Here is a 23,339-nt window from a genome sequence, read left to right as displayed (position 1 = left end):
CACACAGGTATAGAATATACACAGAAGAAAAGAAGTAATTTAAACGTTTCACAATAAAAAAATTAACCAAATGGAAAGTAAGATAGTAATCTAAGAAATAAAGGACAAAATTCTATAAAGTATAAAAAAAAAGACAAATAGTAAAATGACAGAAGTCCTTCCTTATCCGTAATTACTTTAAAAGTAAATGGTTTAAACTTTCAAATCGAAAGACAGTGATTGGCAGAATGGGTAAAAAGACACATAATCCAACTGTATGTTACCTTCAGGAGACTCACTTTACATCAAAAGACGACAGCATCACCACCACCACCAACAACAACAACAATAAAAGACACCCGATGGAAAGTGAAGGGATGAAAAAAGACATTCCAAGCAAACAGTAACAAAAGGGAGTTGGGGCAGCTATACTAAATCAGACAAAACAGACTATAAATCTAAAAAAGGCTATGAGACAAAAAAGGGGGCATTATATATTAATAAAAGGTTCAATACAGCAAGCAGATATAAAAACAGCAAACATGTATGAACCTAATAATAGACCATCAAAATATGTGTTAGACAAATGGACAGAATTGAAGGGAGAAATAGTTCCACAATAATAGCTGGAAACTTCAATACCTGTCCCACAGTAAAGGACAGAACCAGGCAGAAGATGAGGACACAGAGGACATAAACCACACAATAAACCAACTGGATCCAAGAGAATTAACAGGACTCTCTACCCAACAACAGCACACACATTCTTCTCAAGTGCAGTTGTAACATTTTCTAGGATACACCATATATTAGGTCACAAATTGAGTCTCAACAGATTTTAAAAGATAGATGTTCTACAAAGTATTTTCTCTGACCACAAAAGGGGGAAGTTAGAAGTCAATCAACAGAAGTAAAATTGGAAAATTCACAAATTTGTGGAAATTAAAAACACATCCTTAAAACTCTTCCCTTAAACCAAAAGGAATTCTAGATGGGAAAAGATTTAAGCACAAAAAAAGCCAACATAAAAGTTGCAGGAGAAAATATAGGTAACCAAAAACTTTTTCAGTCAGCAGGTGGAAAATTCTTTACCCAAGACAGAGAAGTGAGATGTCATAAAGACTGATTAATTTTTTAAGATTTTATTTATTTATTTATGAGACACACAGAAAGAGGTAGAGACAGATAAAGGGAGAGGTAGGCTCCTCGCAGGGAACCTGATGTGGGACTCGATCCAAGACCCAGGATCATGCCCTGATCCAAAGGCAGATGCTCAATCGCTGAACCACCCAGGTATCCCAAGACTAAAATAAAATAAAAAAAAAATTCTATATTAAAAATATCTACAACACATACAATAAACTGGCCAATTTCTTTAGTTAGGAACAATGTACATGAATACAGCAATAGAAAAATGGGCAGCAGATGAACAGGGAAAGTTTACTGAAAAAGAAACTAAAATGCCCAATAAAAATAAAAGACACTCAATCAAAATTAAAGAAATGAGAATCAAAACAATGGAAGACTATAACCAACCAGAAAAAAAATTAGCAATTTAAAATACCATGCGTTGTGTGGGGGTCTGGGAAAACATACTGCAAACTAGGGCAGCTCATAAGGAGCCACAAAGAAATAACATGCTCATGTGTGTTTTTAAGATGATAGATAGGATGTTAAAACTTCTTGCTACGGTGACAATTTAATTATCTTAATTACCTTAATGTTCCATATACAGCTTGCAATAATTTAAAGAGGATAACACAGGGCAGGCTGTAGAGCACAAAGCCCAGAAAGTAAATGTTTAACAGTAGAAATACAGATGAAAGGCAGATTATTGTCCTACAAATTACAGAGCCACCTCACCACTTTCCACTAACTCTCAGTCTGATTAAAGCAAACTTTAGCCAATGTGCCTGGTATTATTTATCTTTCCCTCTCCTTTATCCACGCCTCCCCCCGATCCCATTCTACTATTTCCATTCTACTATTTCCAAGTAAGAAGATCTTACAAACTATTATTACTAAGTTTATTCAATATAAAAGGAGGGTGAGTACTTTTTCAGAGCTAGTTTTAGGGATTAAACGAGATAATGCATGTAGCCTGTGGCCCATCCTAAGCATTCTATAATAGCTGCTATTAGACCCTAAGTCATCCTATTCTGCAATATTTTATTCTCATGTTTAAATAGTTCTACTATATATATTTTCTCTATATAGGTCTTTTATTACACTTGTCTTGACTCTTTTTTAAAAAAAGCAAGATACTTTGAAATAAATGCTAAAATGGTAAGAATACACTTAGCCACTGTTGTCCTGCGGGTGCTCCCTGCTATGGTAAAGAACCAACAGGGAATGGACACTGAACACAAAAGGGGTGTCCTCACTTTGCAAAGGTGATGGCTTTACAAGGCTTCTGACCACAATCAATCATTGCTGTGACAGTTTGTTTTCTTTTTTTTTTTTTTAAGATTTTATTCATTTATTCATGAGAAACAGAGAGAGAGAGAGAGACAGAGAGACAGAGAGAGAGAGAGAGAGAGAGAGAGGCAGAGACACAGGCAGAGAGAGAAGCAGGCTCCATGCAAGGAGCCTGACGTGGGACTCGATCCCGGGACTCCAGGATCACGCCCTGAGCCGAAGGCAGGCGCAGAACCGCTGAGCTACTCAGGGATCCCAACAGTTTGTTTTCTAGTGAATCTTGATGATCCAGAACAAACTCAAGAGAAACATTGACTAGACCCCTCAAAACGAAGTAACTAAAAGCATAGCATCTTGGTTTTTACCAAAGGGAAGAAGATGTGCTTTCCATGAATGTGTATCTGCTTGTTCTGTACGGACACATCCAAGAAGACATCCAAATATGTGCCACACTGATGGGGAAATGTTACCTCAACTCTACCTGAGGGCCTAACAGGTAATGTTACTTTTCACCTCTCAAACATGCTCTTCCACTTCCCTATTGCCTTACCACACCCAGCCACTAGAAAAAACACAAGAAAGGAAACAGGCAGATAATGACTTTTTCTCTGGAAACCATTCATTGTCAAATCATATCTGGTCAAAACTCTTGAGTTATTCCTGCTGTGATTTTCCACATTTTCTTTTTTCTTCCCTCTCATTCTACCCTTCCTTTGATCCTTCTCCAATTTATCCTATTTATTTACAGTTCATTTGTTATCAGTTATATAAATTCTGTCTGGCCTGTGGGCACCTTAAGACAAGAAGCATGCCCTTCTCTTCAGTTGCCCAATCTCCCGCACAGGGCCTCACAGAAAATCTACATGGAGGTGCTAGGAGAGGTTTTGAAATAAGCAAACAAAATATATTATCCACACTGCAACGAGCCCTGGAGAGCAGTCAGAAAGCCTGGACTCCAGTGTCAAGAGAACACCCTCAGCTGGTTCTATAGCTTCAGACAGAAGCTCTTCAGCATGCGTGTCCTCCTCTTCTACAAAATGGATCTCTTACTTTCTCTGCTATGGTTTTACAAATGAGATGATGAAAGTAAAGGTCATTGTTTAATGCTCATTTAAAGCGCCACGATTACTTCTCCTGATCAGTGTTATTTGCCATCCAACCTTCTAAATTTAAGTAGAGATAGGATATTCTATTAGGTAGGAGAAGCAGATTTCATTAATGCATTTATTTGCTTTTTCTTAAAATAAGCACAAAGCCATAGCAGCTTGCCTGATATCACGAGTACACCATAATGCTTATGTTCTGAAACAGAAATGGCCCGTGTTCTGTGCGCCATTTCCCAACGTTAATTATGACTTAGATAGAAAGTGTCTGAATATTTCTTACCAGGTTCTGGAAGGTCTAATTTTGCACGCTTTAGTTCTACCATAGAAATCTGAAGTTGCTCTATTACAAAGTCATCTTCGAAGAAAAAATCCTTTGCCAGAGTCTCCTGAAGAAATTCTACAAGTTCTTCCATAGACAACTTCATTAGATGTTCTAAGAAAAAAATGAGAAAAATACAGATGCTGAGTCAAAAGTCACTTCAGGGTGAGAAGGTAATGTATTCTATTCTGGTGCAGTATTTTTTAAAATGGGCACGGCATTCAACTTACACATAGCACTGTGAATATCACTGACACTCAGTAAGATAAAAGTATTTTCTGATATCCAAGCAGTCACATCTACTCTTTGGGAAGACAGGGAGAAGTAAATTACTGCTAAATACCATTTCATCAGTTCATTTAAGAATATCACACCTTAGACATTAATATGAACCCAGAGCAAGCACTTGACATGAGGGCTTTTGTTTTACTGTCATGGTGTTTTACCTCTCATAGGCAAACGCATTTCAAATCTATTTTTACAGTTACAGAATTTCCAAAAAAATCTGGATTACTAACTTGATTTTTATTTCTACTTACAAAATTAGTTTTATTTAAAACAATTCAGATTACAAAGTAGAAAGCAAAAGTCAGCTATGATCCTACTAGCCAGCCACTGCCCTACAAGTAGATGTGTGTACACAAGTATCAATTCAAAAAACTATACTTTGAGTCCATCAGATATACTATAATGTACTGTAATCCACTTAAATTAGTCTTCTAATACTGGACATTTAAGTTATTAGTAATTTTTTTAAAATTTAAAACCAGTGTGTGATAAATCTCCCATAATAAATGTCTCGAAATATTGTTAAGGCAACCAGGAAAAAACAAGAACAAAATCTTAGGAGCTTTAGCTAACTACTGGTTAAGGTGCCCAGACACAGTTTTTGAAGCTTCATATGGTGGTGAAGAAACTTCATACAAGACCTTGAGCTTCGTCTTCCCAACAGAAAAAAAAAACAAATAGCAGCAGACACATTTTTTCCAACAGCTATTTAGTCTGGTGATATGACAGGATATAAAGTAGGTATTATGCTTTAAAGTTTATTTGCAAAGGTGAAGAAACTTTTCACCTGCCAAGGTTAATCAAGATTCATATAAATAAAACATAATTTAGGACAGAGAACAGAGCTATGGAGAAATAAAACATCGTATTTCCACTTTTTCGCTGTTTTGTGAACATTAAATCAATACATACATATTTTAATAAAGAAATATACTTTTGTTCCACATCTTGGTCAGTTCGTAATCCAGAAAGAAAAGATGTGGGGAGGATAGGAGGGTCAGGGGAGGGAAAGAGAAGAGGAGGAGGTGGGTCTTGGGAAGCAGTTCTCTAGGTGCTGTGGTTTGTGTGCTGGAGGTGTGAGGATTGGGTATAAGGGAAATGAATCACAGCATCTCTGATTCCTTATCTTTCAGGATAAACAATACAAATCTGATTTTACAGGGAGTTTTCATTTCTCTCTAAAGTTTGGATAATCCAAAGTCATGCTTTTCAAGTAAGCAATCAAATAACTAAAAATACCTAAAATGCACTTAGAACAACGCCAAAGCACAGCAGGGAAAAAAACCTCACAAAACATGACCCCAAATACTCAATTAGCTTATAATTTAGTTGGGAAGTTGAACAGATGAGTCATGCAAGAATAACCTAAGAAAGGAGAATGATCAATGAATGTGAACCTATGTTGTAAGACCTAGACTGGAAGTGCTCTGTGAAGTTCTCAAGCTCTCAATGATTCTCCTCCCTGCAGAGTTACAAGAAGAGTTACTAGGAGTTGTTGTAATTTTAAAGGCTGAACTGAGGCTTTAAGATGAATAAGGTTCTTCATATTCAAGAAGAAAACTCTCATTTCTTGATTTTAAAGTAAGGCACTGTATGCCAAGTTTATAGAACTCTTGAAATACTGCAGCTGAAGACTCTTTTAAAGCTTTGTTGCATTTAAACAACCAGAGACAGTGACTGTACTTGCCCCAGAGGCCACGATGCAAGTCAAGCAGAGAGATGAGCAGAAGGTTCCCCATCTCTGGTCTACAGCTTGGAGCTGAGTGGTTTTTTTTCCTGGATGGAGGAAACAGTGATGGAAAATATAACTGGACTTTTTAACTAAGGGCCTGGTTTCTTTGGTTTCTCTCTTCTCTGATTATAAACCAGAGATTCATAATGATGAAAAGCAATATTAGGAATGTGGGAACAAATAGTAAGAATAATATCATTAGTGAAACCAACTTTTGTATTCTACTACTTAAGTGGGAAAATGAAACTGAAATTGGGAAAAAAAAAACAACACCCCTGCAATGTAATTGGCTTCTAGACATGAGGAAGAACCAATGGAAGCCAATTACCAACTGAACATGATTGACTTTCAAGATTTTTTAAAATCTATCCCTAAAAGAAAATGAATCTGAAGTCAGGTGAAGAATAAGAAATCAGAGTTAAATCAAGCCTTGATCTCTGTGAAATCTTTATACTTAAACATTTCCTTACTTTTGTGTAATTTTAAGATTGTGTAAGACATGGCGGTAAGAACTCGTTCTCCTTCAAAGATGTAGATATCCCATATTCTGAGGTTTAGTGTAAAGGGAGTCTGTAATTAAAAACAAAACAGAGATAAGATTAACAGTTCACCCTCACCTGGTATTTATAATTCTATGATGGTTTTGTAAATAAATACTCACACGATCAAGGAAACATTGAAAAAACCATTTCATTGTGTAAAAACTTGTATAGATTTCTTGAGAATCCTGAAAAATACAAAGACTTCAAATTTCTGGATTGCAGCAAACAAAATATGACAATCTAATACTCAGAGTTAGGAAAGCTGTTGGAGGTAGCTGTCAAAGCTAAACATAAAACTGTTTCATTCCAAATCTTTTTGCATGCTGGAGTATTTCTAGGTTTTTCTCCTCACCCTAGCTTTCTCCTTCAATCTCACTTTGGAAATCACCTTAGGAATAAATCCTTCTTCTATAGGATTGTAATACAACATTTTGATTCTCTACGATGTATTTTACAGGCAAGTACCTCTGTTCACTAAATTATCATGCTTTATAGTACAGCATGTATATGGTTCACTAAGGACGAGTTTGTATGACCCTTAAAGTCCTTTTGGTGCAATAAAACAGCCTCCAAAATTACTAAGAAATTATATATCTTTAAAAACTGTACTATTTGTATATATCCTCTGCAAAGAAGTGGTTTGATCCTACGAGTTAGGGCTGTGATGGTTCATCAGTACTAAATTTCACAAATCTCATGCTCTTGAAACACCTAGGAATTATAACTGTATAGTAAATGAAATGGGCAACACAGCACATCAATAAAGCAATTGGGACCGAAGGCTGCACTCAATTCTTCCAGCTTTATTCTTGGTGTAAGTGGGCATAAGTCAATGTTACATCTACCTACCAAGTGTTGCTTAAGCTTGGATAGAAACTTATTCAGTATTTTTTCATGATGTTCTTGAAACCTCAAGAGTTTAGGAAAACCTTGAACAAAAAAGCCTAGAATACAAACATAAAAACAGTATTTCATAAACAATAGCAACAAAACCCCTCTTTTAAAATATAACTCATTTCTTTCATTTTTAACTGTCTGCAACAACAAAACTCCAATAGTTACTAACATACTTGTCCTCCCCATCAAGGAAATAATTGAGTGTGAGCTCCGGGTAAAAAAAACTTGCAGTTTTGTACTTGTTTGCTAAAGAGCTCCTGTAACTTTGTAAAAATACAAAGGAGGGCAGAATATTTCTGAATTAGAGAAAAACTTAGAAACTAAAAAAAATGAAAACAGAAGCCATTTATCAGGATTGTCTATTCTCTTAAAGATCTTAAAGCATATCTTAAATGTGCAAATGTTTTATGAGCTATTCTAAAATCTTGAGGACTTTTGTTTTACTATCATTATGCTACATAACCAACATTTTATTGCTTTTTTCAGGGTTACTCTAGCTTCATTAATATTGTCCTTCCAAAGTTTTTATCACTTTTTAGTCCCTTCTGTGATATTTGACATCAGCTAAGACATACTGGCACAGTATGATCAATGTTAAATCAGAAACTGTAATTTATCCCATCTCATTATACAACATAGTCTATAAGATTTCTAGGAAGTAAGTAATTATAAATAGTACTGATCGATTGAGTACTGATTTTGTGCATCTAATTCGTGGAACTTCACATTTATTCTTATTTACAAGTTTCCTTTCAGATATTCTTTTTATTTCTTCCAATAAAAAGGATGTATACTCAACAGATTTTTATCATTTCTCCTTCCAACCCGGGATTTGTGTAACTTAATTAATAGATATCTTATGTTTTTTAAAAAGAATCCAGAGGAAGTACTGTGTGCTCCACAAACCCTTCTGGCATGTTCATAATGATATGGGCTTCTCAATGTTTCTAACATGTTTTACAAACTAAAACTTTGTTTAACTCACTCTGTCAGATTTACTTGATCTTAGAGTCTCATTTGTTTCCCCACAGAACATCTGCTTCCAAAAAGTGAAACTGTGTTCCTCCAAGAACCCAAGGAACATACTTATGTGTGTGAATATTTCCAGAGATAGAGATTCTATTCCTCCCATAGTAACATTTTCCAGGAAATGTATATAAACATAAAAAGTATATCTATCTGTGCCATTCTCCTGGTCAATTGTGATAGGAACGGCAATTAGAAGAACTTCAAGAAAAAGTCTCATTTTGAAAAAGGTAATGCCCCTCAGTAATAAACACTCACTCAAGGATGCTAAGATAACTAACATTACTTCACTTCTTCGTGATATCCCAGACTTGATATTTTAAAATCTCATTTTCTTCAGCCCTCACTTTATTTTGTACATTTATAAATGACGTCAGTATCATGTAGGGGATGCAAAGAACTGAGGCAACTTTCAGTGATAAAATTCCATAGGCAGAACTACAAATATCTCTAAATACAAACTTAACCAAAATAATGACCTAAACTGCACAGTAAATGCAAATATAAGGATAGTAAAATTAATATTTCTTTATAGATTAGACTGGTGACAATTGCTGAAAGTAAGCTATCAGGTATGTTCAAAAGAAATGACTTTCTTAGAGTTGGGCAGTCTTCCACGGAATTACATACTACTGAAACTGTAACATCACTTTGTACTTCAACACAGATCAGCAACACCATTCCCTGGTGAAGCAAAATAGAGATGGATGAGGGAAAGTAATTTTTTTTCAAGATGTCTTTTCAAATGATACTGCGTGTTGGATGGCAGTCTGATATACTGCGTTTTACTTTTGGAGGCTCTTGATGGGATCCAAAGTGTCCAGAAACAGTTATCATTAGTAATAGTATTCATTTAAAAAAAAATATTCACAAGGAAAAGTAAGGGAGATGGTCCAATCTGTGCACGTCCACATGGGCGCATTGCACAAACACACACACACACACACACACACACACAAAATACCACCACAAAAACTACATGGTAAGAATGTGTAAATTAATAGACTATAATCATAATTCTGAAAATGTTAAAATATCACTTTAAACATGAGGCGGGGGCAGCCCTGGTGACGCAGCAGTTTAGTGCCACCTGCAGCCCAGGGTGTGATCCCCGAGACCCAAGATTGAGTCCTACATTGGGCTCCCTGCATGGAGCCTGCTTCTCTCTCTGCCTGTGTCTCTGCCTCTCTCTCTCTCTCTCTCTCTCTCTCTGTCTCTCATGAATAAATAAAATCTTTAAAAAAATAAAAAATAAAAATAAACATGAGGTGGGTTCCTCACCACATAAAACTTATTCACAAACAGAACTTAGATGATCTATTCTTAGAGTGACTTGTGTTAAAAATTTGTTTTTAATTTGGTATTATTACATGGGTGGCACTGGGAAGATAATTTTGCACGAAATGGGCAAATGCCATTTTTATTACCAAGATGCAAACCAAACTCTATAAAGTTTCTTGTATATGCTTGGCAGATACAAAGGAAAGGTTATTAAAAACAATCTTCTAATTTGAAAACCAAAAACTCATGCAAGTTTTGAGATAATGAAGTAACTACAACATGTTATCAGCAGCCTTTTATCATAAAATGGAATCCATTTTAGCTAAAAGAACCAAAACACCATTTCACTGAAATGATAACTGTATGATAGTCTAAGGTTTTGGTCAAAGGCATCCTATATTTCTCCCAGTAATACAGCGTTTCCTAAATTGCTCCAAACCTAAATTAAATTAGTTTCTTCTGACCGGGGGCAAGTAAGGAAGAAATTTCAAAATGCCAATAGTATACCCTGAGGTAAAAATAAAGGCATATAAATGTGAACAGAAAAGCTTAGCAATGTTCAATAAAGAAGGAGGACATAAGAAATGACTCACAAACACTAACTGACCGAACAAGCCCTCAGACATTGTTTCTATACTTAACACTACCAAGCATCTTCCAAAGTTTGACTTTGCTTTAATTTACCTTTTTTTCCCCTTCCTTGTTTTTATTGTTTTTGGTAAACTATAGGGTTTTCTTACCATGCATGGCATGTTTGGGGCCTGAGAATAGTTTGACCAGGGCCCAGAAGGCATCTTCTTCATTCATATACATAAGGAGCAAAGCTGTGATCTGGCTCATCCCCTGACAGTATCCAACTTCCTGAAGATAAATGAGAACAAAGAAACCAGGTATTTTAAGATCCAATTATATGCATATGCACATACAAAAACCTGCCCTACAAAATAATCAGAAAATGCCTAAACACATTAAATAATGGGCAATTCTACAAAGATTGCATTTTTTATGATATTAAGCTATATACTATAAAAATAAATTGGTATTCAAGAATAAATGTAGAAGTGTGGACAAAGTATAAAGCTGTATGTATTTTTACTGTGCCCTATTCAATACCACTATACCTTCTGTAAAGAGCACTAATAGTTTATTTTTCCTTTTTATGTTATTCTCAGTTCAATATTCCTCCTCTTTGTTCAAATGCTGGCAAATTTCTCTCCTCCTACAGTTCCCTTCCCAAGTTGCTGTCTTGTCTCCTGTAGATTTCCTGGCCTGAGAGAGACACATTTTAGGATACCCAGGCAGTCTATGCCCCTTCTCTGAGAACTGCCTACTCTCCCCAAATTCCCTGCTTGTGCCATATGAACTGGGCCTGATGGAGGAGAAGAGGTCACCTGACCCCAAGGGAACAGTTAATCGGCTGCACGGACTAATCACATACTCGCCCCAAGATATCTGTAATCAGACGGTGAGATGCATTTAAACAGAATGGTCGTATTAAGTCTGTGTGGGCATTTTAGCCAATGGGAAAACTGAAAAGTAGGCAGAGAAAGCAATATGAAGAGAGAAACAGTGGAACAAACAGTTTACAGAGATAATTAGTTACTATGTGGTCCCAGAGTAGAAGAGCTAGAAAGTGTAGCTCTTTCTCAGTGAAGACTTCTCACTTTCCAGCTCCAATTTCCATGAAACCCAACTATTGCTTCATTTCTATGAAAAGGCCTTTAATAAACTCTTTTTTAACTTGCCCTAGTTTGAAATTTCTCGAAACTTAAAGGTTTTAATAGAAATTACACACCCAAGGTTCAAGGTTGTCCTCCCTAGAACCTAGTCAACAAGCATTTAACATCATTAGGTCCAACACTAAGTGATCTTTCCCCAAATTACCACCTCACACTGAGTGATAGGTACATTAAGAACAACATGTTCCATTACCAAAAAGTTTACTTTCAGCCTACTCCTAGGTTTAGCAAGTAGGTACACATGATCTCCTGTTTGGACCTCACCGAGTGAAAATGTGACCCCAAAACACAACCTCCTAGAGGTATTGAAGGGTGAGCAAGGGTCGAGCAAAAATTAATCTGCCCACCAACTTCCTAAACTTCTAGCACTACTCATTCTTAGAGCTATTATGTAAAATAAAAACAAGAAAAACACCATAACAAAACAATTCAGAAGAGGGTGAAAAATGAGTCACTGGCATACAGTGGTTTTTCCCATTTCTGAATTGGTTCTAAGATCCCAGGGTCACCAGAGGAGCCTTGGAAAGATCTACAGAAGGAGGGGGTGCCCAAAGAGTTCCTCCAGTTTCTCAGAAAACAACTCAAAGAGCCGTGGTTGGGTATGATCTGACTTACCGTGTTATAAATAGAATATGCAGCAAGAACATGGAATAAGGACTGTTGCCTAGAGAAAAGAAAGTTTATAATGAATATATTTCAGTTATTTCATATATTTTTAAAAATTATAAACTTAAAAAAATGTTTGCCTGAAAATAGATAATCCAAACAAAAGTACTAGTGTAATAAAGAAGATCCCAAGCTCAAATGTAAGCAATACTCTATACAGTCTATATTTAAGGTTAGATTACATTCGTTCTTTTTGTTTTTTTTTTAAGGGCTGGAGGAGCAGAGGGAGAGAGAGAATCTCAAGCAGGTACCACACCCAGCACAGAGTGCTATGAGGGGCTCAATCTCACAACCCTGAGCCAAAATCAAGTCAGACACTCAACTGACTGAGCCACCCAGATGCCCCTGACATTCATTCTGATAGAATTTATAGCAAAAATCACAAAGGGCTTCACAATCTCTTAAATTTGTTGCCCTCCTTCACTGAACTATTCTCAATATAAAATCATCCCCATAGGAGCAGTCAGCTTGGCAGAACTATGGAGGTCTTGTAAAGCCTCAGTTACATGGCAGAAAGGTAAAATGTTGCCAGGCGGGGGCAACATCATCTGGGAGGCTGTATATGCTCACACTCTGCCTCCAATATCTTCTGCTCTCTCTCCTAAAGCCAAATCTGGGGTCCAAGATTCAAGGGCCACAAATGGGGATGACTCTACCCACTATTATCTCTAGTAGTCCACCAGCAAAATGTTTGCTTCCCATCCTATCAGCCTTAAGTTCTACTGGTCTAGGAGTCCCTTGTTCCAAAAGGAGAAATGTTTCCACCAGGAGACATGATGATTCCACTGAACTAGAAATTGAGATTTCTACCCAATCACATTGGGCTCCTCGTGCCTCTGAATCAATAAGCAAAGAAGGAGGTGACCGTATGGGTTGAAGCAACTGATCCTGAGTACTAAGGAGAAACTGAGTTGCTACTACATAATAAGAGTAAGAAAGAGTGGGCCTAGAAGGCAGGAAAATACTTAGGGTTTCTCTTGTATAGCTAAGCCTTGTGATTAAAGTCAATGGAAAACTACAGCAATCTGATTCAGGCAAGACTGCTAATGGTCCAGAATTAAATTCAGGTCACCCCACCAGGTAGAGAACCATGACCAACTGAGGTGCCTGTGGAGGGCAAAGGGAATACGAAACAGGTAGTGGAAATCAGTAACTATGTGCCCAGCCACAGAAATGATGATTATAATTGTTATGAGCATTTCTTCCTTATTTTGGTATGACTATGTTCATATATATGTATTTAAAAATATTTTGATTTTCTTCCTTCCTTTTCCCTTTTCATCTAACATATTAGCTATATTAAATTATTAACGGTTAATTTTTATCTTGTAGTCTTTTGGTTTTAGAATATCAAAGCAAAGAGTTTTATCTTGCAGTATTTTGGCTTTAGAATATCAAAGCAAAGAGTAAACATCACCAAGGACTTTGCATCCTCTTGTGGGGAAAGGGTTAGCCTAGTTTCAGTCCTAGGCAAAAGAGTTGTCTCATGTTAGGCAAAAGTATGACCTTCTATTATCCGTATCTGGAAACTGAGTGGACAAGGATGTACTGTAATGATCAGTACACCACGGGTGTCATCTTGGCTAGGCTACAACCCCCACATATCTAAAAGCTAATCCATACATTGCTTTAAAAAAAAAAAAGAAAAGAAAAGAAAAGAAAAGAGAAAGGCATTCTGTAGGCGTGATTAAGATCCATGAGCACTTGACTTTAAGTAGGAGAGGTTACCCTCAACAATCTTGGTGGGTCTGATTCAATCACAGGAAAGGATGTAAGAGCAGATGTGAGGCCTCCCTGGGGAGGCTCTTCCTGTGCTCAGGAGTTCCAGACTGTCCTTCCTGTTGGCCTGTCCTCCAGATATGGGACTTGCCTAGTCAGCCCCCACTACCAAGTTGATTCCTCCCCAATAAATCTCTGAAAACACAGGTCTTACTGGTTTCTGTTTCTCCTGTTGAACTTAGCCAATACAGATGTCAACAAAACTATACCTCTCATTCATAAACCGGAATTCTCATTTCATTCATTCATTCTTCTTTCTTTTTTTTTTTTGTAGTTCCAGCTATGCACTGGGGTCAAGTTTCTAGGGATCATGGCTCTCAAAAACTAACACAATCTCCAATTTCTTTACTAGGATTTTGATAAAAGTAGTCACTACATTTTTAAGAATTCCCAGATCATAAAATGACTCTTTATCAACTGTATAGCATCCACTATGTCAAAGGTTAAAAATTTAAGTTAACCTAGATCCTAGGTTTCACACAACATGGACCAAATGATCTGCAAAAGCTTAAACCTTTAGGACCTGCATCAAAATTATAGTTTATGTAAGACATTCTACTTACTCATGTTTTAAGTTAACAAAGACTTTAGTAAACACTATTTACAAATGCTATTTATATTTCATAACTTAAAGTTTACTTACTTAACACCGTATCTGTCTCTAAACATAATATGGTCCCGAAATGTACGGTTGACATCAAGGTCTATTTGTCTGATATCAGGTGAACAACCCCGTGCTCTGTGTTTTAATTTCTGAAGAGGAAACAAAGAGAGGAATAAAGTATATTTTTTGGAAATCAGCTGTTGAAAATAATTCTCATTAAAATAATGAATCATAAAATAATTCTCATTAAAAACCTGTTTCAGTTTAGAAAAATCACACCCGTGGTTCACCAATGAATGTGAAGAGGCACACAATAAACAGCTCTCCCCCACCCATCCCTTCCCCCTTCCCACCGCCTTTTCCCTCTCCTCTTAACATACAGTTAAGATTTTAATTTTGAATGAAGAACTTTCGGAGTTTGCATTGCTAAGTCTATGTAAAAGTTCTTCATGGCTGAGCCACATAGTCTGCTAGAATTTCCTTTTTCTTTCCAGCACAGTATTTTTGTTTTCCTTCGAACTAATCATTGCCTTGTTTCTTGATTTGCTTCATTTTCTACAAGCTTGTTGCTAATCCAATCCCAAACTCACTTTAAACTCCATCAATCTCCTCTGGCATTGTTCCAATGGAAAAGGTACTCTCCGATTTCAAATTCGTGCAGACACCTCTCCAGAGCCTCTGGTCCCGCCCTAGGCTTGGGCTCCTGGACCTCTGGACCTGCTGCACAGCTGGGATTTTGGGGTCCCCCTTCACCCTCTGCTAGGCCTTCCTTCGCTTGGATCCCATTTTCTGGATCTCACATCTTTTTCTTTCTTGGTTTATTCCCTTGTTCTAGGGGAGCACATCCTCTAGTAGCTCCTGTGGAAGGGTGTACGGAAGATAAATTTTTTTGAAACTTTGAACGTCTGATAATTCTAACCTCCTTCTCATTTAACTGTTCGGCTGTTTTAGAATTCTAAATTGGGAAATATCTTTGCTCAAAAGATATTTTGCTGCCTTTATTGTCTTCTAGTTTCCAGTGTTGCCACTCTAATTCTGGTTTCTTTATGTGAAATCTTTTTCTCTAGAAGCTTGTAGTCACTTTTCTCTCCACATCCTGAAACTTTACATCTCTGTGCTTGATTTGTATCTACTTTTATCCACAGGGTGGGCACCTGATAGATCTTTTCAATCTTATAAACTCAGACTCCTATCTCAGTTCTGAGAAACTTCTTAAGTAATTCCTTTGTCAATTTCCTCATCCCTCCCGCCCACTTTCCCACCTCCTCTTTCTGGAACTCTTACTATTACAGTGTGGGACCTATTGGGCTGTCATTCAACTTTCTTACATTTTTCTCTATTACTTTTCATTTCTTTGAATTTACCATCTATTTCCTATCTATTTCCTGGGAAATTCCTTCAATTGTTACTCTCAAACTTTCTCTAAAACCTTTCAGTTCTAGTATAATTTTGTATGATTTAATAGGTTCTTTTGTTGTTCTCAAAGGTTCCTTTTTTATAGGCTTCTATATTTGCTTCACGAATGTAGGATCTATCTTGATCCCTCAGAAGGTACTTGCAATCGTTTTTCTAAGTTTTCTTCTTGCTCTATAGTCCATTTCTTACAAGTTTCTTTCTTCCAGTTGTTGTTTCTCTTTCGTGTTAGTGCCTTCAAGTGAACAGTGGTATGTTGTCATCTGCTTACATTTAAAAGTAGAACACTAAAATGCTGATGGCAAGCTCTGTGTGCAGAGGTGGGGATTCACGATCGTGTCTCAACTGCAGAGTGATCTGGCTGGGTAGTTTCAGTGGGGTTCCCCTGAAGTCAGTATCTCTGGCTTTATTTTCTCAGGCTGGGCAGATTCCCCAGAGAAGTCTCTTCTGGTCTCCTGTCAGGAAGATGAGCACCTGGTCGCCAATGTTCTGGGTGTAGCGTGAGCAAGGAGGCTGAGATGTCCCCAGCTCAGGATATGTAGTTCCTCCGTGCACCCCCATCAACACAGGAGCCCCACCTCAGCACTGTCTGGGTCCTCTCCGGTCCAGAGGCCCTCTGGTTCATTCTTTCCAAATGGTACACCTCAGTCTTGAGCTGGGGTAGCAGAGGGACCTCGGGGCTCTCACTGCTTCTGCAACAGATTCTGGACGACTTCCACTGTTCTGAGCTCCCCCTCACCCCTCTCAGAGGTACCTGCAGTTGACAATTCCCAAGCATTTTGGAGATTCTGAGATATAAATCCTCCAGCCAAGGATTCCATTTTCTCAGGTTTGCTAAGCTTACAAGTGTCTGTCTGGATTCTCATTTGCAGACACTGGCAGCCATCTTCTCTCCTGTTTTCTTATTCCTTGCGGGCTCGCCTTTACAAAAACTCCCTGCTGTCAATTTCGTGGCATTTTGAAGAGAGGGAGTGAAGTGAGACTATTTAATCTCCCAAGTTTAACGAGGTAAGAGATTAACGAGGTAAGATATTAATCTATACTTAACCATGCTGACGTATAATCATGCATCTATATGCGTATGTTATACTGACTCGTTTACCATGTGCTGGTGATACAGATCTCTGCCTTAATCAACTCCAATAAATATATATGAAAACATAACTGCTAAAACCTGACTTCAGCTAAAAATAGAAGGAAGTAGGCTACCTGGAAGACGTGTATATGTGTTGTTTTGTGACTATGTGTACTCCTGTGTTTTGAGGGGGGAGCTCAAACAAGGGCAGCTTGTGTAGCTTTTAAAATCATGAAGAATAACCACAGTATACTTTTGAGTTCTAAACACATAGGAAGATATTTATAGTATTGTATTAGAATCACATGACTACTAAAACATTATCGTATGCTATCGCTAATACAGGCTGGTCCAGAAGATATTACCAAAATTTAGTTTATAAATGATAATCTACAGCACCTGGGTGGCTCAGCTAGTTAAACATCTACCTTTAGTAATGATCCTGGGTTCTTGGATGGAGTCCCACATTGGGCTCCCTGCTCAGTGGGGAGTCTGCTTTTCCCTCTCCTCCCCAGCTTGTGTTCTCTGCCACTATCTCTGTCTCCCTTTCAAATAAATAGAAAAAATCTTTTTAAAAAATCTATTAAGATGCCTATTCATATTTGTTCTTTTTTTTTTTTTTAAGATAATGGGCAAGGAAAGAGGTTTCAATTATTGTTCTACAGGCCTGCTGGTAAAAAAAATGAGACGTCAAAACATAGAAAGAAAATGTCTGACAGGACATGATGAAGTGTGCTTTAAAATAAAATTTAGTTCAAAGGCAGAAAAACACCCACATACTTCTATATAGTATCCGTTTCTCTAGAGGACAAGAAAATCCAACATAAAAAGGCCTTAAGACAGAAGCAAATTCCAGTTAAGTAGGTAAAAAATAGGTCAGAAAGATGATGTCCTAGAATATTTACCAACGAATCTACACAATACAGGAAGTCAAGCATATTTCTTATCTTAGTGCAAGGAGGTAAAGCAGCTTCTACAGTTATCTCTGAGATTGGGTGGGTTGAGACCCATGAGTGGCACAATAATACAAGAATAATATACACTTTATTTAAGAGCAGTAAGATCTAATGAACCTATAAACCCGAGGGTGGAAATACGGTGGAGAGCATTTACATGAAAGATCAGAGATACTGCTGTGTGTTTGGCCAACAGCAAGGCTGCAGGAGAGGCCGTTGACCAGGATGGGCTGAACTTCTGCCATCTGTGAGATATAACACTACAGACAGGACACAAATGACGCTAAGGTACAACTAAAAGAACAGGAGGAAGTAGTAGATGAGAGCACCAGCTCGGGAGCCAGGGACTGTCTCACCCACCCAAGAAAAATCTTTGTAGTTCTATTCCTCCTGAAGTTCCAACTTGGAGAGCAACTCGTGTTATCTTTGGAGAAAGAGTAAGAAAGAGTGGGAAGGGAAGATCATCAAATAATAATGACAGGAAAACTCAAAGATAAAATATATATATATATGATAGTATTGGAAAGAATACCTTGAAAGTACTGGCAGGCAAGTTATTTTTGTTGTTGTTGTTATTATATGACTGGCATTTGCCAAATGGATCTCTCATGTTAACCAGTGCCAAGATCATTCTATTCTATGTAGAAAAAGTCTAGAAGATCATCGAAAGCACAGTTCTGCCATTAGGGTGTATGCTGGGTTGAACAGTGCCCCTTCCCCAAATTCATGTCTACAAAGAAACTATCAGCTGCCCTGATTTGGAAATAGGGTCTTAACAGCTGTAATCGAGTGAAGAGGACATTACCCTGGATCGGGGTGGACCCCAAATCCAATAACTGGAATCCTTATCAGGTGAGACACACAGATATGCACAGGGAGAAGGCTGAGCGAAGAGGGAGGAAGACAGCAGGCTGACTTAGCTTCGAGCCCAGGAACACCCGGGAGCGTCAGGAGTCCCTGAGGCCAAGAATAGGCAAGGACGGATCCTGCCCCGAGCCCTGCGAGGTGTCCTGCTGGCACCCTGGCACACTCAGGTGTCAGACCTCTAGCCTCCAGAAGTGAGAGAGAAGACACTGCTGCTATTTGGAGCCACTCAGTTTTGGTACTTTGTGGCAGCCCGAGGAAACAAATACAGCATGCTAAAGAAAAGGAACTGTCTTCTCTCACTAATTAAACAAGAATTTAATGAGCACCTACCAAACACCAGGGACACTCTGCTAGGTGCTGGGGTTAGATTTTATGTTTTCTCAGACACTATTTTCAATACTCACTCTAAAACTATGATGCTAAAAAGAAATACCTAATCAACAGACTAAAATAATTTGACACTCTAAAACCCTAAGACATAAACTCATAGTCCGTGAAGGGCCCAAATAGCCAAGAACAGAAAAGATCAAGAGTCTTTCAAAGCTCCTTTTATAACTGGTGTTGGGTTTAAATTACAAATAATTTTTCTTTTATCCATTTTATTCTATTTATATACATTTTTTGAGGAACATACAGCAAAATGATTTTTAGATACTCATTCCCTTCAAAGCTTAATATAAAATTTAGATTTGGGGGCAGCCCGGGTGGCTCAGGGATTTAGTGCCACCTTCGGCCCAGGGTGTGATCCTGGAGTCCCAGGATCAGGTTCCACGTCGGGCTCCCTGCATGGAGCCTGCTTCTCCCTCTGCCTGTGTCTTTGCCTCTTTCTCTGGGTCTCTCATGAATAAATACACAAAATCTTTAATTTTTTTTTATTTATTTATGATAGTCACACAGAGAGAGAGAGAGAGAGGCAGAGAGACATAGGCAGAGGGAGAAGCAGGCTCCATGCACCGGGAGCCCGACGTGGGATTCGATCCCGGGTCTCCAGGATCGCGTCCTGGGCCAAAGGCAGGCGCTAAACCGCTGCGCCACCGAGGGTTCCCCATAAAATCTTTAAAACAAAAATTTTGGATTCAGGAAGAGTATAGATGAGATGACAAGGAGGGAAATGTAATGCATTAGCTAATCTAAGGAAAGTATTACTGATCACTGAGTCAAAAGTTTGATTTCGGTTAATAAATAACAAAACCTAGAGATACCTACTAGTCTTGAAGGAAAATTCTTTTTTTTTTTTTTTTTTTTTTCACAACCAGAGGAAAACAGTCAAGCACACACAGGCAGCTGTTGGGTAAACTGAATCCCACTGCGGTTTTCCCACAAAGTGTACAAGGGACACTGTAGATCTATTAACACTACAATGCAAATGGGCAGCTATGACCACGTATTAGTCAATATTTTCCTCACGAATATGCCCCAATGTTGATCATTTCAAGTAGTTGAAAAACACTGGATACTTACTGACTGGTATAGAAAATAACATTTCACTTGAAGTATTTATTCGAAAGTTAGGAAATAGATTACACCAAACCAAACAATGAAGAAAATTATAGGCTTAAAAAAACTATCTGTAGCATCATTTTAATATATATAACTTCAAATGATATGTATATCTTAACATCACCTTGAAAGTGAAAATGGGTTTTATTTTTCAATTTCAAAAAAACAAGTTAGCTTTAGATACTCACATTATAGAGGTCTCTTGTCTCTTCTTTCATTTTAGGGATCTCCAAAAGGAGAGCCCAGACTTCACCCCTGAGCTGGAGTGGGATTCCTTTGTAAATTCTCCTATGAAACTTATTGGAAGAAACATAAATTAAAGGTTATAAAATGACCAAAAAATCTTAGATTGATTCCTCAAATCAAACTAATGTTGTTAAGTCCCTTACTTTCAAAGTATCCATGATAACTGATACATTTTGACAGAGCACACTTGGATCCTATCATTTCTACTTTTCAATTCTAACAGAGAGACAGAATAACAGAAAGGCAGACTAGACAAAAAAAGGTTAAGGATGCCTAGGACATCAGTATTTTCATAGCGTTATGAAGGGGCTCCTCAGGCAGCATGAAAGCATAATCAGGGCTCATTTTTAAGGTGGGAACATCTGGTTTTACACATTCCCTGTTGATATCATTAACTAGCTTTGTACTTTGTTCCTTTTCCCCCATATATCATTTAAAAGGCTCCAAATAGTAAAAAGGTTGCCTTATCCCAAAAATGTCTTCGTGGAGTGTAGAGAATCCTGTAAAGCCCTAATATCTTTTCTTGCAGAGTCTTCTCTCTGGAGCTTTCCAGAATATATCAATATAACATATCCCATCTAGCTCCTAACTCAGCGAATGCCACCAGCAATCTTCAGTTCTCTCCCCACCCACTGTCCTTGCCTGTCTCCTCCCCTCCACACCACCATCCCACTCTCCCCTTTCCCTCTTCTCTTTTCAATGTTGGCAGTTCTTCAGGAATACCCTGAGATCACTTTTGAATGAAATGTGGAATAAATCATTGGTTTGGTCAACTCTGTGGATTCTCGTACACTGTCACTCTATGAATCTTGAGACTCCATATACTTCTCCATCTTCCCATAACTGTATCTTTTTTCCTCAAAGCTAATAATTTAAAATAACATACAAAATCTATTTTGGTCATTACAAAGCTGTGCATAATAAAATTTTGAAATTTAAAAGAAAATGTCCAAACAAGGAAATGATTAAACAAATAATGGCAGAAACCTTAAGGAATGAGGTAAGAATAGGTACATAATTACCTTTATGATCAAAATAACATATTTTAATAGTATGGCTAAGAAATAGGATGTAAGCTCTAATTATTGAAATGCTCACAAGCTATGAACTAAGAAGCAGAGTTTCAACTACTACTATATACTACACCTCACTTTTTAAAACTAAAGCTTTAGTAACGAAGTCAGGAAGTCACAGTATAGCTTTATAGAACTGGTGATGTTTTTTAGAATGAGTAACAATGTAGAACCCTTACTGTGAAATAGTGGATACTGTGAAGGTGATCCAATTAGATGATTCCATATGGAGTTTCAGCTTTGTTCTTTTGGTATAAACATACTACGTCTCAAATTTAAATTTCAGTAGACAGTGACTAGAATCCTCAAAGTTTTAACTCACACAGTAGCTCTAACTGGAAGAATATATACAGAAAGGTTCTGTGTAGACCAGACTCTGCTACTTGCAACATTTCCCACATACTAAACATTTACCACCTTTAATTGCAAATTGATGTGGTTTTCAAAAAAATGAATTTAAGATTTATCTTCCGGGAACCCTGGGTGGCGCAGCGGTTTAGCGCCTGCCTTTGGCCCAGGGCACGATCCTGGAGACCCGGGATCGAATCCCACTCGGGCTCCCGGTGCATGGAGCCTGCTTCTCCCTCTGCCTGTGTCTCTGCCTCTCTCTCTCTCTCTCTCTCTCTCTCTCTCTCTCTCTGTGACTATCATAAATAAATAAAAATTTTTAAAAAATTTTAAAAAAAGATTTATCTTCCTAAAGAAAGTTTGTCATCAATATTCAATCCAAAGTTGTAATATTTACCACTATACTTTTTAAAGGAGTATCATCCACTAAAAGCACTTTCAAATTATCTCCTAAACTTCTAAAGTAAAGATGCTATTCTGTAAGCATCTAGTATGAATACTGGAAGGTGTGGAAACTACTACAAATGTGAAAAGTGAAATTTTAATAGTCAAGAAGAATATGATGACAGGTAAGCAGATTAAACTTCGATGGATGTGAATCTCCATTAGGCTGATAGTTTCAATGAGTAAGAGTTCTGACATGTATTTCTCAAACTATATTACTTGAAAAGACTTCAGACATTATTATTATTATGTATTATTTATTGCTTTCATCCAATTCTGTATTCAATAACTAAAAATAAATGTCCATTTTTCATCTTAAAGTAAATTTTTTAAAAAATCAAATGATTAGGATTATATTCAGAAGAAATAATAGGGGTACCTGAGTGGCTCAGTCAGTTAAGCATTTGCCTTCAGCTCAGGTCATGACCTCAGAATCCTGGGATCAAGCCCCGAGTCAGGCTCCTTGCTCAGTGGGGAGCCTGCTTCTCCCTCTCCCTCTCCCTCTGCCCCTCCCTATGCTTGTGTCCTCTCTCTCTCTGTCAAATAAATAAATAAAATCTTTAAAAAAAAGAAAGAATAGAGAAATTTCAGGTAGAAAGCAAAATTAACAGTTCCAGTGCTACCCCAGGCATAAAACAAAAAATGAGGCATAACTTTTACTGAGCATTTACTGTGCACAGGAAACTATTTTAAAGTATATATAGGGGATCCCTGGGTGGCTCAGTGGTTTAGTGCCTGCCTTTGGCCCAGGGTGCAATCCTGGAGTCCTGGGATCGAGTCCCACGTCGGGCTCCCAGCATAGAGCCTGCTTCTCCCTCTGCCTGTGTCTCTGTCTCTGTCTCTCTGTCTCTCTCTCTCTCTCCCTCTCTTTCTCTATCATGAATAAATAAATAAATCCTTAAAAAAATAAACTATATATAGATGTTTCTCTCATTTAATTACATCAACAATTCTATGAGATTTTAGTATCCCAATCTTAAACATGGTGAAAGTGAATCATAAAAAAAAATTAATGTGCCCAAAGCATACACACAAGATATC

At 37.6% G+C, this 23,339-nt stretch overlaps 1 protein-coding gene across 4 annotated transcripts in view; it reads right to left on the bottom strand.

Moving 5' to 3' along the window:
* The window catches only part of USP6NL (USP6 N-terminal like), a 169,200-nt gene that overhangs the window by 23,695 nt on the left and 122,166 nt on the right, over nucleotides 1-23,339 (bottom strand). For all 4 annotated transcript variants that reach the window (XM_072825843.1, XM_072825845.1, XM_072825842.1 and 1 more), the window contains 8 exons: nucleotides 20,376-20,483; nucleotides 14,416-14,525; nucleotides 11,943-11,991; nucleotides 10,329-10,449; nucleotides 7,234-7,328; nucleotides 6,504-6,569; nucleotides 6,313-6,412; nucleotides 3,784-3,936 (listed from right to left, as the gene is read on the bottom strand). In XM_072825843.1, the coding sequence (XP_072681944.1) occupies nucleotides 3,784-3,936; nucleotides 6,313-6,412; nucleotides 6,504-6,569; nucleotides 7,234-7,328; nucleotides 10,329-10,449; nucleotides 11,943-11,991; nucleotides 14,416-14,525; nucleotides 20,376-20,483 (802 nt within the window). The remainder of the gene's footprint in view (nucleotides 1-3,783; nucleotides 3,937-6,312; nucleotides 6,413-6,503; nucleotides 6,570-7,233; nucleotides 7,329-10,328; nucleotides 10,450-11,942; nucleotides 11,992-14,415; nucleotides 14,526-20,375; nucleotides 20,484-23,339) is intronic.

This window comes from Canis lupus, chromosome 5 (genome assembly GCF_048164855.1).
Source record: "Canis lupus baileyi chromosome 5, mCanLup2.hap1, whole genome shotgun sequence".
NCBI lineage: Eukaryota > Metazoa > Chordata > Mammalia > Carnivora > Canidae > Canis > Canis lupus.
The sequence above is the reverse complement of the archived record's forward strand: the minus strand, read 5'-3'. Positions and strand labels throughout refer to the sequence as shown.